The 16,390-nt window shown below is 26.7% G+C and overlaps 1 protein-coding gene across 1 annotated transcript; it reads right to left on the bottom strand.

Moving 5' to 3' along the window:
• Positions 1-3,486: 3,486 nt before the first annotated feature.
• On the bottom strand, positions 3,487-15,012 carry LOC129969472 (ganglioside GM2 activator-like). The gene is made up of 4 exons (XM_056084056.1): positions 14,770-15,012; positions 10,201-10,411; positions 6,536-6,701; positions 3,487-3,744 (listed from the first exon to the last, which is right to left on the bottom strand). The coding sequence occupies exons 1-4, from the start codon at positions 14,840-14,842 to the stop codon at positions 3,655-3,657; spliced, it is 540 nt and encodes a 179-aa protein (XP_055940031.1). The 5' UTR covers positions 14,843-15,012; the 3' UTR covers positions 3,487-3,654.
• Positions 15,013-16,390: the final 1,378 nt, after the last annotated feature.

Raw genomic sequence — 16,390 nt, 5'->3', positions numbered from 1 at the left:
TTTTACAAATGCTCTCTTTAAAGATTGATTTATGTGCTTAATCGTTAATAACAAAGTATTTTAAATTCTTTTAAGCTAACTATCAGTTGTAAATCTGTACTTCGACAACATCATTTATGTGAAATAAGAAAACAAGGTTTTAAAGTTTAGCTTTTGTTTGCATCATTTTATACTAAATATCGTTAAATAAGTTTGCTTAAAGTTTATTGCATAATTCATAATGTTTTTTTTTGTTTGTTTTTTTGTACTTTGAAGGCTATATTTTCCATAGCTTCGGACTTTTTATTTGCTGTGTTAAATAGAAAATAATGTATTTTTTCGTTCAATTATATTGTTCTTTTATTTATTTATTTGCTTACCGCCACAAGTACGTGCATGGGAAGTCAAGAAATTCAGCGTTTATTTATTCCCAATCAGCCTGCAATATGATAGAGCAGTATTCGATTGAAAGCTACCCTGATTTAGATAAGTTTTCTATATTCTTTCTATATTATGCTCACCTGATATCTGGACGACTTTAAATATCAGAATCACAGAAATTGGCTCTTGAAATTAATGTAAAAAGTCTTTGGAATTCGAACTAGCACTTTGAACATCATAACTGGTGAAAGCAAGTTTTTGGTTAAAAAAACGTTACCGAAGAATTTCATAACAAAATGATGTTTATAAAAAACTCAATTTTATGGAAATGAAAATTTAAATGAACATAATTGATTGTAAGTATATCATAATATGTTCAAATGGAACAAGTATATTTCTCATGTGAAATATTGTTTGGAAGTGAGAATATTTAACAGATTTTAATCCCAACAAAGGAGAAAATTTCATTTTTATAGCATTGGGCGTTATTTAAGAAAATTATAATGGCAAAAGAACCTATAAAATAAGAGGCTAGAAACAAAAATTACTATTATAATTATTTCTATCTCGAAATAAAATCATTTTAAAGTGAAATGAGTTATTTACATTAAATTAGATATAAAGTTTTAGTATTAGAATTATAGATCTCGGCTAAATTTAACCAATCTACCTACTCGACATTTTGGTTAAATTTAGCTGTTCAATTATCTTTAGATATGCTTTAAAAAACTGAAAATATGCAGTTTTTTAAAAGATCTTTTTCAATTATTATATATACAATTTAATAAATGACAATATACAGAGGCTATTGTCACCGCTCAATTGAGAATCCGACTTAAAAGAAAATTTTCAGAAGGATCTGTTTGAATATGCACACTATGGCAATCAGCTTCATGCTTATATAAAAACCTAAGATAATTTTATATTGGTGAACGATGGCCTGCGTTTTACTTACTTTTCGCAATTTCCTTACTTTACAGTACTTCCGTTTCCATCAAAACCTGATTATATTCTGGCATATTGTCTGTAAAAATCAAATCTAGAGGGCAGACAACTGGTCCTCGAGATGACGAATTAGGAAAATATTAACTTCTTTAGTATTAAGTGTTCATTAACAAAAGTTTATTTTTTTTCAAATTTCTATTAGATTTTTAAAAATCAATAAAAACTTTGAATTTTTTCCTTGATAATTTAAGCGTATTATTTCGCACACACACACAGAAAAAAAAAACATTTTTACACTACTTTGAAATTTAAAAAATAAATTATTCAGTGCCATGGATTTTATCTCCCCACAAAATTTCTCTCTTATTTTAATAAATTTTTTCAAAAATATTTTTAGAACATTTTACATGAGTGCTTTTTTATTTTATTATTAATATAAATTTATTATTTATTTTATTACTATTAATATATATTAAGACTATATTAAATATATTTTTGTAAGTGCACATTATTTTTGCTTTATAATTCTTTTAAAAAATTAGAGAAACAATTCTGAAATATACGACGTTTCGGACAAGGCATTCGAATCACCTTTAATTATTTTTTCTGCAAATATTTATTCTGTTAACAAAAATTACTCTATCAAAATTAAATGAACGTCAGTTGAAATTAGGTTCTGATAATAAGAAGTTAAAGCTAATCGTATATTTGAATATTTTTAGTAATATTCTAATTATTGATTGTATAATATAATTGAAATCATCCGAACTCCATTAGTTTATAAGATATTTTGAGTTCCATAGAAAGACTTTTAATTGTTGTTGTCATTTAACTGTTGTTATACTTTGTTTCTTACTTTGTGTATAGAAAGTATGTTCTGGGATATCACAGAAAAAAAATATCTGTAAAAGATTACGAAGTATAGAGTACGTATATGAAGTATAGATGAAGTATTGTAATCGACACAGAATTCGACAATCTTGACTCCGAAAAACATTTTTCACATTAGAGTTACTTTCACTTTGAGTTAGACGAATGAAATTTGGTATGCGGTCCTTAACGCTAAATTTGTTACTTTATTGTCAAAAATTGAACGCAATCCATTTTACAGGAAGTGCGACTGTTCGAGTACAAATGAACAGATACCTACAAAACATAAATTAAAAATTTGGTACTCAGACTTAGCATCTAAAGTTGTTTTTATCAAATTTTGAAACAAATCCGTCTAGGGATTGACTATTTGCATATCTGTACTTTCGTGTGCATATAAATGCGATAATTCAGAAATGGATGATTTAGGTAATTGAGATTTCAGCATCTAAAGCGAAATTTTTTTTTCAGAATTTGAACTAAATCTGTGCGAGAGCAGCAGCAGTCCTATAGCAGTAATTCAAAATCACAAAGACTTGGATAAATGGAATTCGGTACACAATTTTAGCAGCTTATGAATAGATTTTTATCAAATTTTGAATCAAATCAATCAAAACACTTGGTTTCTTTCAGTCTGTACGTTTCCATGCAAGTAACGTGATTATAAAAATGCAATCAGATAAATGAAATTTGGGACATGTTCTTGTTCCTACAATTACAATTCTGTGTCATTGTTTCACATTTGGTTTTTTTAATTATTCTATGAAGCACGAAATTCGTGCTTGGAAATTCATTCAAAATTCATGCGCAATTCTGAAAATAAATATCTAAGCAATCGTGGTTTTTAAGGACACAGATCCAAAATTTTATGCGGGGGGGGGCCTTAGGATAAACGACATAGACAGCTGTTAATATCATTGTGCGGAGGGTAATATCTTTATTGTGGATCATGTAAGAATGTCGCCAGCTGGTTTATAATTTATTATTGTAATTTTCCTACTTTTGCAATAAACGTTATGTGAATTCTGTTTCTTTTTTTCTAGAAATAATTTTATTTCTTTCCCTATTTATCCAACTCTCTGCATCGAATCTGTTCTTAATCCGGATGTGTGGAATTCTGCTGTACATCAAATTAAATCGTTATAATCAAAACAAAGACGAATTTAAAGCGAATTTTCTTTCTTTGGGGGAAAAAATAGGAGCTAATGTATACCAAAGAAATTAATTATCTAGCTCTCAGAAAAATTTGATATGGTTTTTGGAAGGTCAAATGATTTTTTATTTTATAACTAAAAGTCAAAACAAGAAGAATTATCCAATAACACTTTTATTTATTTTATTTAACAGAAGGTTATGTACTTAGTCCACATTTATAATGATTTTTTCAAACCGTTTGAGAGGACTGAGTAGTTATTTACAAACAAATATACAAGGTCCTTAGTCCACTATAACTTAAATTTCCATTATCCTATTTCCTTTTTATGGTAGAGCCTTTCCTTTGAATATGTAGCAGAGATGTTCTTTCTTGGTGCTCTTATCCACGAAACGGAGTTCGATTCGGAAGTTACCCTAAAATAGAAAAGAAAAACTATTGTTGCAATTCTCTTAATATCCAACACTTCACAGAATGTTCAAAATTTAAAATGTGTATAATATCTTAATTTTCACGTAAATTTATCAAAACATCGCTATTCCAAATCCTTAAGACCCCTTTCCTCGGTATATCAAATAATTTACATTTACATTTACATTTACAGAATAATCTACATTTTCATTCACCTTTATTTATTTATTTTTTCAAACAAATCAGAGAAATCGATTGAGAAAGTTACCTACTTCTTTTAATTCCTAAAAGTTTTCTTAAAAGGTGTGAAGCCATTCACAGAAATGGCTGTCCATCCGAACCATAACAACTATTCATTAACTGGGATCCTTACAACCAGTGTTGTACTATTTTGATATACGATTTTTTTTTGTCAACTAATTCATGATACTATTTTATTAAAATTATTGCAACCACATTTCTAATAACTAGTAGAAACCTCATCTGAGAAATAATTTTCTATAATAACAGTAATTTTATAAAATAAAAATTATGCTTGCATTAACAACTTTTATCTTGATTTTTACAGCTTATGAGTTTTAAGCATAAGTGATGTAAAATGAAATCTTAAGGGCAACCTTAAACTTTGAAATGTAAATTCCTTAAAACCTCTAATTGGTGCATTATAGAAATGAGCCATCGTTACAGCTAAAAAAATATTTACTTATTTAGAAAAAATGAATTTTCCTCTGAAATTATGGTTACATAAAAGTAGGGGATAGATATATCGTGCAGGATTATTATTAATCAAATACTAATTGTTTCTATTTTTTTTAAATTATTTTCAGTTTTTTTTAAATTAAAAACTAGTACAATCAACTAGAAAATTTCAGAATCAATAATTACAAATTTTCTGAATTTTTAACGTAAAATTTCAAAATGCTATCCTAGATTTTATAATTAACTCAAATTTATGAGACTTCATAGTCATAGGATAAAAATGACTATATTTGAAAACGAATATTTAAATGTACATTGACCTACGTTGCGCTGCAATATCACAAACTCTTCTTTAAGACAAATGGGAAAATGATTCCTAAATTGGCGAGGCATTTGGCGTGTATTAGGAGAAAATTAAATGGGGTTTCGGACATTCTTTTCCATGTTTTAGGGATAAATTTGGTTTTCTATATCATTCTGTTACAATGCTCTAGAACTTATTCTATTTCCAAAGCTGATAAACTAGATCAGCTCTAAAAGGAACTTTGAAAACATTTTATTGAATCGAATGTTTGAAGAAAATATAACACCTTTTTTCTGTTTGTTTGATATTTCTCAATATTTTTTTATTGTTTTTATATGATGTTATTCAGTAAAAATGACACGTGATTAAAACTGAATCAACTAAAAGATTCTTATAAGGTTGCAACAATCGATAACATTGTTTCGTTTTTGTTCCTTATCAGTTGTGAAACACAACGCTACCTAAAATCTTATAGTAAGAAAAGATAAAAGGTTTTGTGAATTATTGTTGTTTTTGCTCTGGAAGGAGGGATATTTTGCAACGGATATTTTGTATTGTTGTTTTCTGCAAATATCTATAAAAAACGTGATAGTAGTGAATGGAGATAAAAATAAAAGTACTAAAAAATGTCTCAAATAATGTTATATGGGATTTTTATCAATTGTTATGTCTTTTAAGTAAAAGAAAAGCAAAAAAAAATTTATATAACTCATATATTTTATATAGTATGAATTGAACAAATAAATATTTTTAATCAAAAAAGTGAAATGAATAGAAAATCATCATATTACAAATGGTAGAATTAACTCTTTAAAATTTCATTAAAAGTAGAATTAAGTGTTGCGAAAAGGTTTTACAAAAAAGTACTAAAGCCAACATTTTGTACATTAGTAAATTTGCCATTGAGGTTTAATGTCTTCATGTTCATGAGCCATGGAAGTTTGGAGAATGGGTTGTTTGTTTAGGCCTTATCCTTCATCCTCGTTCTATGATTCAAAACTGAGAGGTCCTCCCAAATTAGTTATTGTGTAGTTTAAATACGGTAACAAATAATGTTAATTGCGCCAATCTTATTTAAAAGATAAATATTTACAAAAGTCCGTTTGAGAGAACCATTATATTTAAGATTTTCTTTGAAACAGGAAAACTTGTTTTGAACAAAATACATCAAAAGCCAAAACAAGTTCTTAACTCTTCTATTGTACATATTATGCCCCACTTTCTAAATTAAATCTATAATATATTTTAAAATATTAAAAATCACTTTTTTTCGATTGGATTGATATCCATACATACCCTATATCTTGTTTAATTTGCTCAAGTTAGTTTTGAGTTTCATGACCTCGAAATAATATTTTGAAAAGTTTTAACAGTTTAATCGAATAAATTAAAGGAAATGGACAATAATTGTCAGAACGTTTTCTCCACTTTGAACACAAAATGGTTCACACACAGATACACAAAAAATTTTGGCCTCTTATTAAATCAGTCGACTTTCAGATTTACAATGGAAAAACAAAAAGTACCTAGAAATCCAAAATAATTTTTACGTGTAATATTATTATTATTGCTAACGTAGGAATGCCAAATGCTCTTTACTATTTACATTTAAAAAATATTATAAAAACTAACTTTAAAAAAATATTTAGCATGATTTTTTAAAAATTCTGAATTAAGTGAAATGAAACAGTAACTTTTGTTTTTTCTGGTTGTATGATAGAACGTTTTGCATTTCATAACACTAAACATATCGACATTTGTCACAAAGCATAGATTTTAAAGCAGAATCTTACCGATGCAACAAATTTGATGATTGGTCCAAGATTTGGTGGTACGATAGTAATTTTGTTTCCTCCGTATTTTGCTGCCTTGATATCGCAATCGCATGAAGCACCTTCGGGGAAGAAAGGGCAAGCTTGCTCCTTGTATTTTTCCAAAAATGTGCAATAGGGGGTCGTACTAAAAGGAAATAAAGTCAAAAGTTTAACTATTTTCAACATATTCTTTCAGAACTATATACAGGAACGTTTAAAAAATATAAAGTATTATACAAAGCAGTGCAGGGAAAATGCAATATTTACAGAAATGAAGTCTGTGGTCATTTGGATAATAAAGGGGAAATTAAAGGTGAAGAAAAATAACGGAAAATTAAAGGAGATTCAAATCTTAAATTCAATACGATATTGGCTATCTTCATTTTATTTTTGAAATTTACTCTTAATTATATAATAAAGAAAATGCACGCACAAAAAATGTTTTTAATTTTGTTTCAACACATTTAAGTATAAAACAAATAATTTTAGAAATGAAAATATTGTTGTAAATACACCTAAAATGTTTTTCAAAAAAACTGATTAAAATAAGAGAAAGCATTATGTAAAAATAAAACTAATATCACCAAAAAGTTTATTTTTTGAATTTTTATGCGATGTTAAAATTATTTTGGTGCAATAATATGCTCCGAAGTCCTTAAGAGAAAATATAAGTATTTCGATTAATTTTAAATCAAAAATATAAATAAAATTTTAAACCTCAATTTATAAGTGAAGACCTGCTACTCAAGAAGAAACAACAATCCGAATTTGGTTTCTTCAAAAATCAACAAAATATTCCAAATCAACAAAATATCCCAACGTTTGTAGAATATTTTGAATGATTTTTTTTTTATTCGTATATCGCAGTTTACAAATAGTACGCCAGTTTAAAACATTATCAAATTTAAAAACATTATAAAATTAAATTGATTTTTTTTTATAGTTTTTAGTATCTTCTGTATTCTTATATATTATCTTTATACTATGGATTATTAACCTATCTTCTCCTACTTCGTTTTTCTAGTGTTTATTTCCATATGTTTTGATGCTTAGTTTTTATTTTCTCGGAGTGTTTTGAATTAAAAATAGTTTTGTCATAAATACAAAGATTGATAGAGCAGATTACATACGCATCGCTCTCAGACGAAATATATACAATTATGGAAGTACGTATTAAGTAAGTCAACGGAAGCACGTTTTAAGTAACTACGGAAGTAAATCAACTAGTCGTGTTCCTATGCAAAATAGTGAAATTAAATCTAAACAAAATAATTGCATTCTTTTTGTAAGCATTTGTGTAAGCCTAGCAATATTATTCATCGACATGAATGCTTTTTGATGAGGTTGAAGAGATTATCAGAAGTTCAATAATAATTATAAAATCAAAAACGAATGGCAAAAGGAAAATGTTAAAGTAAGATTCTGAAATGTTATTGTTGAATGTGCCAAACGCTTTAGAACTATATACAGATATATACAGTTTAGAAAATAAAACTATAAAAATTAAACAATTTATTTCACTAATTTAGGTAAAAAAAACGAATAACGGAGTATAAAAAACGTTCAGAGTGAAATAGTCACCATTCCATAATGGAATAAGTTTAATATCCAAGTGTAAAATTTTTAATAATAACAAAATCTCTTTAAATTGCTATATATAAATAAATTATTAGATTGATTGCCATATATTAATAAATTATATACAAAAATAAATAAAGAATTTTTTTATTCCGTGTTCTTCAGATCAACAACTTAGGTCAGCTAGCGTCTATCTAAATTACAGAAAACTATGTATATAAAATAAAGGGAAGAGGATGTATGTGGTTATTACGGCAATTATTGGATCTGAATTTATTTCAAATTAATATAAATTTAGAAAAATAAGAATATTCTTTACTAACCGTCTTTGATGACCAACTGCTTCACCGGGATTAATAGTCACTAAAAATTTTTAAGTTTCAAATTTTGATAGATATATGGTTCATACTTAGAAGCTTGACGCCGTTCTATTCATTTTATTATGCATTTTCTTTATTTCTTAACAGCTGTCTTAAAATTCATTTAAAAAATGGATACATTTTAACAATGTAACTTAATTTTTAATATAAAACAATGTAAAATTTGGCCTTTTTTTTTCATGTTAACAGTATTTTAAATATAAAATCTTTTACAAGTCTTCATTACATTTAATGTATTACTTTCTTTCCTGAAGCTTCCTTTATCAATAATATTATATGTTAGAAACAGAATAATAATTTGAATTTTGAAGCAAAAATGAAAGGATATCTGCCTCTTTAATAGTGATTTTTATCAACAGTGTTGGCCTTCTTCTAGAATTCTTAAGTCTTTTTTTTTATTATCATTAGTAATTCGTTTAATATTCATTCAGAATTCTTATGATTCTTGTTGGAAAAAATATATTAAAAATATTTTTTGAATTGATTAAATATAGAAATTTAATTCGTATGTTAAAAATCGAAATCATTGAAATGGTAATCTTTCGAATTTTCAGATGATGTAAAAATCATTTTTGTACTATATTTTTTCGGAAGTTGTCTCTAAAACATTTGTTTAATTTTTAATTAATTATCTAATAAAAATTTCAAAAAATATTCCCGGGTGCACACTTTTACCATGCAAAGTATATTTGCGTTCCGAAACGCAAACACATGTTCGTCTTTATTATAAATAAAGATTAAAAACCCAATCATTACTTAACTTTGTCATTTAAGTAATTCGGAATTTATTATCTCAATCATTTTGTTTAGATCATGATCTATTTTTAAATTTCTGTCTGAAGAAATGTTTTTGTTGCCTAGCCTATATTTTCTCATCATCCTGGAATAGAGTTCGTTTATGTGACATCACAATGAACTTCGCTGGTCGTTAAATATTAGATACAGCCCTGCACTGTCAAATACAGTCTGCATGCATCTGTGATTTAAAGTTTTATACGGTATTTACATTTTGCGCAAGATTTTACATGGAAAAATGCGTCATTATTCAACTTTAAACCGTTAATGTTGAAGCGCAATGCGACTATCATAAGCAAAAAATTTATTCTTTCATTGAATAGTTTTAAAATATTTAAAAAATAAGTTGCGAAAATTCAAATAGAGGTTTTTAAAACATTTTTTTTTTGTATTGTATAAACTTAAAAGCTTTTCCCAACGAAATCTTGTATGTATTTATCTATTAATTCATAAAAAATAAATCTTAAATAAGTTAAAAAGTAAAAATATGATATACATTTTTAAAGTGTTAATATAATTTATAATTGAATTAATTTGTTAATAATGATGAACACGAATAATTCTAATGCAAATAAAAGATGACAATAAATAAACAAAGCAAAGTTCAGGAAAGCAAAAAAAAAGGGATAAACTTATAAAATAAGAACAAAATTATATTATAAAAGAGCACAAATTAAGAAGGACCATTAATTGTGAAAGAATTATTCGGTTCATTTGTTTCTTACTTTACAAAGAACAATATTACAAGCAGAAAATCCTAAAAGGGCATAAAACATTTGCATTTACTACATAAATTTGAATATTCACCCTTAGGAATATAACAATTTATTATAACTGCTAACTTGCCTTAACTTAAACAATCTTATAATGATTTGAAAGTGTTCAACATACCAAGAACCAACTCCCATAAGGCAGGGTGCTGGAATAGGGATACTAAATATTCCTGTGACTTTGTAGATATTCATCTTGATCATGAGGTTTTCAGGCATGTCCTTGAAGAGTTCAGCATCCAATGTGACTGTCACATTTTTACTGAAAGAGGGAGGATCAGGAGAAACCTCAAAATGTCTGAGCTCGGCAATTGCTTCATTCCCTTTCTTCACTGAAACGAATGTAAAGTAATGAAAATTAATATTAAGCAACAAATAATGTAATCTCCATAATACAATGATCAACGTTATTGTAAATTACATACAAAAACATAAATATTCTATACTTGTTAAACACATACAAAAGGTAACATAATATTGAACTCCAAATCGTTCAACAGTTGTATTATAAAATACTACACATAATGAATATGTACACATGTACACATTTGTATTATAAAAATGCTACACATATATTTATTTTTATAAAATACTACACATGATGAAAGGAAAATTCAATATTACATAAGCATTTGACTTTTCCTATCTAACCTGCATAAGTTATATATATATAAATATATTAACCAGATGTTACTTTATATGTAATTTCTTTTATTTCCTATGCGATGAAAATTTTATTTGCTCTTTGTATAATAAACAAAAAAGCAGATTCGATACGTTGGATGGAAAAGGTTTATTTTACTACTAGCCGCCTTTGGCGACCAGCCGGTTCGCCAATCTTAATGTTCGTTAAAATTTTAATAATTAAATATTTTATGCAATTTCTACTTTAATAGCTTCTTCATCAAAATATTTTAAAACTTCAAATTTTGATTATCATATAATTCATTCATAATATTATAAAGGCCTTCAGTCATAACGTAATATGTATCTCTCTCATTTTCTGTTAGCACCCGTAGAATTTATGCTTTAAATTAAAGTGGAAAGAATTTATCTTCAATTAATATAATAATATTTTTTACTGAAACAAAGCATTTTTTTATAATCTGATTACTGAAAATAGAGTCACTCAGCGTTTAAACTTTATGGGCACTAAAGAATATTTTTTTAAATTTATGTAATATCTCAAGAGTTGGTCAACAAAATTTTCTTAGATTCATTATGAGCAGATCGATTCATTAACAATGTTTAAATTTAAATGCATCAAACACTAAGAAAATAAAACGAATCGTTTAAAATAAACGGTTGAAAACAGGTTTTAAAAAAACTACTTAAAAAACGTTGTACTTAAAACTATAAGCATATACATGTTGTCATGGCAACAATCAGAACAGAATGCGCATGCGTGAATTTTCTTCGCCGGTTACGTAACGCAAATACGTGATTTTTTCTACGCCAGTTGGGGTAACGCTATGCGGATTAGAAATTTTTAATTTCTTTTATTCTGTTTTATTTTAATTCAAAAGTACTTCAGAATGAATCTGAAAGATTGATTCATTAACAATGTTTAATTTTAAATGCATCAAACATTAAGAAAATAAGCAGAACCGATTGAAATAATCCGCCGAAAAATTTTAACCCTAGCCTCATTACTGTTGGGAGAAAAAAACAACGGAAGCCTTTCTCGTTTGGCGCTGGGGATAATGGAAGATTTTTTTGGCGGAAAAGTTGGCAGTGGGGAAAATGGAAGATTCTTTTGGCGGGAAAGTTAGTTTTTAATTAATAATTAAAATTCTAATTAAAATTTCAAAAAAAGGGACCCCAGGTGCACATTCCCGACCTCTAAGGTATACATGTACCAAATTTGATAGCTGTATGTCAAATGACCTGGCCTGTAGAGCGCCAACACACACACACACACACACACACACATTGAGCTTTATTATAAGTATAGATATAGATATAGATTAGCTTCAGAAAAATGTAGAAAATAAATAAATAGAGCTTTTTAAAAGCAAAATAATAAAATGTTCGTTATGAAATTGAATATCATGGTAATTTCCACTTAAAGAACGATTTAGGAAAATAATGAATTCAATTCATAAATTTGAACATTTTTTTCAACTATTAAACGCAATTCCATTCTGCTTTTGAAAATGACTGAAAAGGTGCCACCTATTAAGTATATTATTCCTTTCCTATTCAAATTTGTGTTCGTATTTCAAGTCACCTGAGAACATATTTAAATTTTTCTAGCTAAGAACCAACGCAGGAAGCCGCATAATATTCCAATCTCTAATATTGGCTCAATAAATGAAGTCTGCGATTACTTTTATGGTAGAATATTCCGCAAGAAATTATATTTTCTTACAAAATTTATATGTTGCTCAAAAATAGTTGAAACAAACTTACCCATCTCAGTTATATTTACTGTAAAAAAAATTTTAATTATAAGTGAAAGTATAATGCCTAATAATTTTTATTTCAGGTTTCTATATTTTCTTATTAAAAGTAATATTAATATTATACGTATGACATTACAAAACAACTGTAAAGCCTATTATTGGCTCTAAAGCTATTGATTATGAAGCAACTATAAAGCTTATTAAAATAACTTTCCTCATAAAGTTATTTTAATATTGGCTTATTTCTCAGAAAATTATTTTATTATATTCAGCATGCTCTAATTAATTTCTACGTTTCATTTTTCATCGAATAGAATATTTATAAAGAAGAATATTTATTAATATATATTATTAAAGAATAAGAATATTTATAGAATACTTATTAAAGAAGATATTTTTTAATAGAAGAATATTTATTAAAGAACATTTATATTTTCATAGAATATTTATAAAGTAGTAAATAGACTCTGCCCTCTTCAGGTTTTGTTTTTAAAAAAGCTATGAAATAAATATGTAAAAAGAAGCAGTTAATATAACTTCATTTATCTTCATTTCTACATCTAATAGCAATATTAACATTTGTGATTAAATTAAGTATCAAAGAAATTCCAAATCAAGATATACATTGAATCAAGACTAAAATGAATCAAAATTAAGCAACATATTATTAAGATATGTGTCCATTCATGTATCGTATAATGGCATTATACGATAAATGCCATCTTTCTATGATTTGCAAATTTTGAATTACATTAAAAAAAAAGTTGAATCAAAAGTCGAAAGATTTAAATTTCAGAAGTATTTCATCAAGTTTAGCAAATTCTGAATAGAATTATGAAAAAGTTTACATGGATTTTAAAAAAACTCCGATATGATGCACTTTATAAAAATGAAAAGATTTTGCATTGCCTTAATCTATGAAGAGAACATATTTTCATATTAAAAGAAAGAAGAAAAAGGTGAAGAAAGGTAATACTTTCTTAAGTGATTTAAACTGATTATCTCATTCATTCAGTAAGCACAAAATGCACTAAGCACACTTACAAATCGTGATGGCCAGAATATAAGGCCAAATTTAATTTTAAATGGTTTAATCTCTTTTTTTTTTCTTACTTTAGAGAAGTCAGAACATTTTATTATCAGCAGCTAAACGAATAAAAATCCCGTGTTTCTCTATATTGGAATATTGCATCAATGATTTTACATAAATTTCCCTGTTGACTATAATCGCACCTGTTTTGATTTCTCGTCCAATAATATGTATTCCAATAGACAATTTTCGTCTGATCTAACTTCTATCATCTATTTTATATACCTATAATTTTTCTACTTTAAACTTATTTTTTCTTCTTTATTTTACTATTTTACTTACTTCTACTCTTCTACTCTATAAAGAGAAGAATTGTAAGAAAAAAGAAGAAGAATCAATGGATCAAAATGAAATTTTGCTTCATACCCATACAACAGTTTGATATTTATATATTTGATATTTTAGTTTTGATTAGTTTGATATTCTAACTCGTAGTAGATTATTGAATAAGTAAAAGAGTTAAATATATAGGGGTCCCAGAACAACCGGAATTTTCGATATTCTTTTATTTTATGTATTTTTGAAATAATTTAATTTTGAGCCTTTTTGTGATTTAAAAAAAAAGACATTTATATACTCTAATTCATGCAAATTAAAGAAGAACAATAATCCTTTTAATTTCAAAAAATCATTCCTAAGATTTTCATGTTTTCTGTTCGTCTAGAGATCATTATTATCCTTTTTTACAGTTAGAAAATTTATAATATTTAGATTATGATAAAAAAAATTCTATTTTTATCATTTTGTCTTACAGTACTTTTAAATTTAAATTTTTTCACGTGCAATGTAGTGAGACAAATGTTTTGTTATATACGTTTGTCATAATATTTTTTTAATTTAAAGACTTCTTATACAAAAACTAAATTAAAACTCCAAAAAATATCTTATTTTGAAAGATGGGAATTAAAATGTATTATATTCAAAAAGCATTTCCTAAGAGAATAAATAAATTTTAATTCATTATGAATTCTAAGCTTGAAAGCTTAATAGTTTTAGCAAAATAGCACTCTCTGCTTAAATAAAAAAATGTATTGGATTTGAAATCAAAAATAATATATTTTAGATACGATTTAAATATCTATTTCAAAGGTAACTACAGCAAATAAAAATTGATAAATCTGTTACAGGAAATATCATTAAAATTGAAAATAACGAAACAAAAATTATAAAAAAGTATAAATTGAGTTATACTTACAGCAGTTTTCATAAGTAATTTTGGCTTGACACAAGCCGATGATACAAGCCAATGTAATTAAAATTGCTTTCATCTTGGCTATTAAATTGGGAAGAAATGGATTTATATTAATAAATTTAGATAAATATTAATAAGGAACTTAATTTAAAAATTTTTTTATTGAAAATTAATTATTAAGAATTATTTTCATAAATCAAAATAAGTCGCTCTCATTTTAGTCCATCGTTAATTTCATAGTGGGTTTTAGGAATTTATATAGTAGTGTCATATCAACCGAAAATCAAAAATTATCCGAAATTCCTCGCATTATCTTCGTTATCTCTCTCGATAACACAGTTTCTTACCAATTTTGTTGAAGGTAACAAAAAATATTCATCCACTTGTAAAGATCACCATGTGGCAATATTTCGAAGGACGCCGATAACATTATTTTAAATAGTATCTCAAAAAGCCAAAAAAATATTCAAACTTAATCTGAAACAATGCTGTTATATCTCGATTTCCCGGCGCTTGGCTTTTAATCTCGAAGAAAAGTTAGAAGATGTGGGAAAGAACAGATTACAGAATATATGTAATAAGGTATAAAATAGTGATAATAGTTTCCATCCAAAGAAGATCATTAGGTCAACATATTTTTCTTTCAGATTATCCAATGATATCTAATACAACTACGTAATCCCTTTTTTATGCAATAAATAAGTCCATATGTGTGATTAAAGAATGTATGTGACTCTATGGCAAATGTAAAGGATGTATTAAAATTAACGCAAGATTTGAATTTGCAGTAAAGTTTGACAGCTAATAGTATAGGGTTCGTAAAAATGGAACTTCAAACGATAGAACAACAAAAAAAGCAGTTTTTTTTCTTTAAATTGTTATATTTTTATTGAATCGTTAAGTAACAGAATAGAGTTATGTATGAAATGACGCACAAGGAAATAGCCATCATGACTTTGCTGATATATATGCACTGTTTTGCCAAAATTTCCCACCATTTTACATAAATGTGGCTTAATTTCGTTGTTGCAGCATTGAATTCCTACTTTAATACACGCGTGCTAGTCGGCTGGTTGGTACAGACTTTTTATTTCAAATAACTCCACGAAAACATATCCAATGGTGTTAAATCGCACGATCTAGGGGGTCAGTTCCCAAATTTTCGAATTGTGGTGGTCAAACTTTCATTATTTTTTAAATATTGTTATTCTATCGTGTAACGTTCCATTTTTATTAACCTTCTTCTATCAAGTATCAAATGGTCTTTTCAAATAAGGTTTTCAATACTTTACTGTACAAATGGTGGCAAATTCAAATCTTGCATTAATTTTAGGACACCCTTTATAATTATTATATGAATCAAATCTCATATTCTTATGTCTCAGAAATATTTTGGTTAAAAGACAGAAAGTTTTAATCCTTCATACCATATATTAAAGAAAAACTGTTTTTCATTGCAGTTAGAAGTTTAAACTCAATTTACATTGTCCGAATCTGAAATAATTGTGATTTTGTGAAATCATCAATTATACAGATGACCAAATTAAACTTATTACTTTTTTCGAATTATTGCTTTATTAGACTGGATTCATTCAAAGAATTAGGATTAATCCAGTCATGGCTT

Source organism: Argiope bruennichi, chromosome 5 (genome assembly GCF_947563725.1).
Source record: "Argiope bruennichi chromosome 5, qqArgBrue1.1, whole genome shotgun sequence".
NCBI classification, from domain to species: Eukaryota; Metazoa; Arthropoda; class Arachnida; order Araneae; family Araneidae; genus Argiope; species Argiope bruennichi.
This window is presented reverse-complemented; position numbering and strand designations above follow the sequence as displayed.

Coding starts and splice junctions, on each gene's coding strand:
- LOC129969472 (XM_056084056.1), bottom strand. CDS start 14,842: ATGAAAGCAATTTTAATTACATTGGCTTGTATCATCGGCTTGTGTCAA. Junction 10,412..14,769: donor AATTACTTATGAAAACTGCT/GTAAGTATAACT, acceptor CATTCGTTTCAG/TGAAGAAAGGGAATGAAGCA. Junction 6,702..10,200: donor CTTATGGGAGTTGGTTCTTG/GTATGTTGAACA, acceptor ATTTCCTTTTAG/TACGACCCCCTATTGCACAT.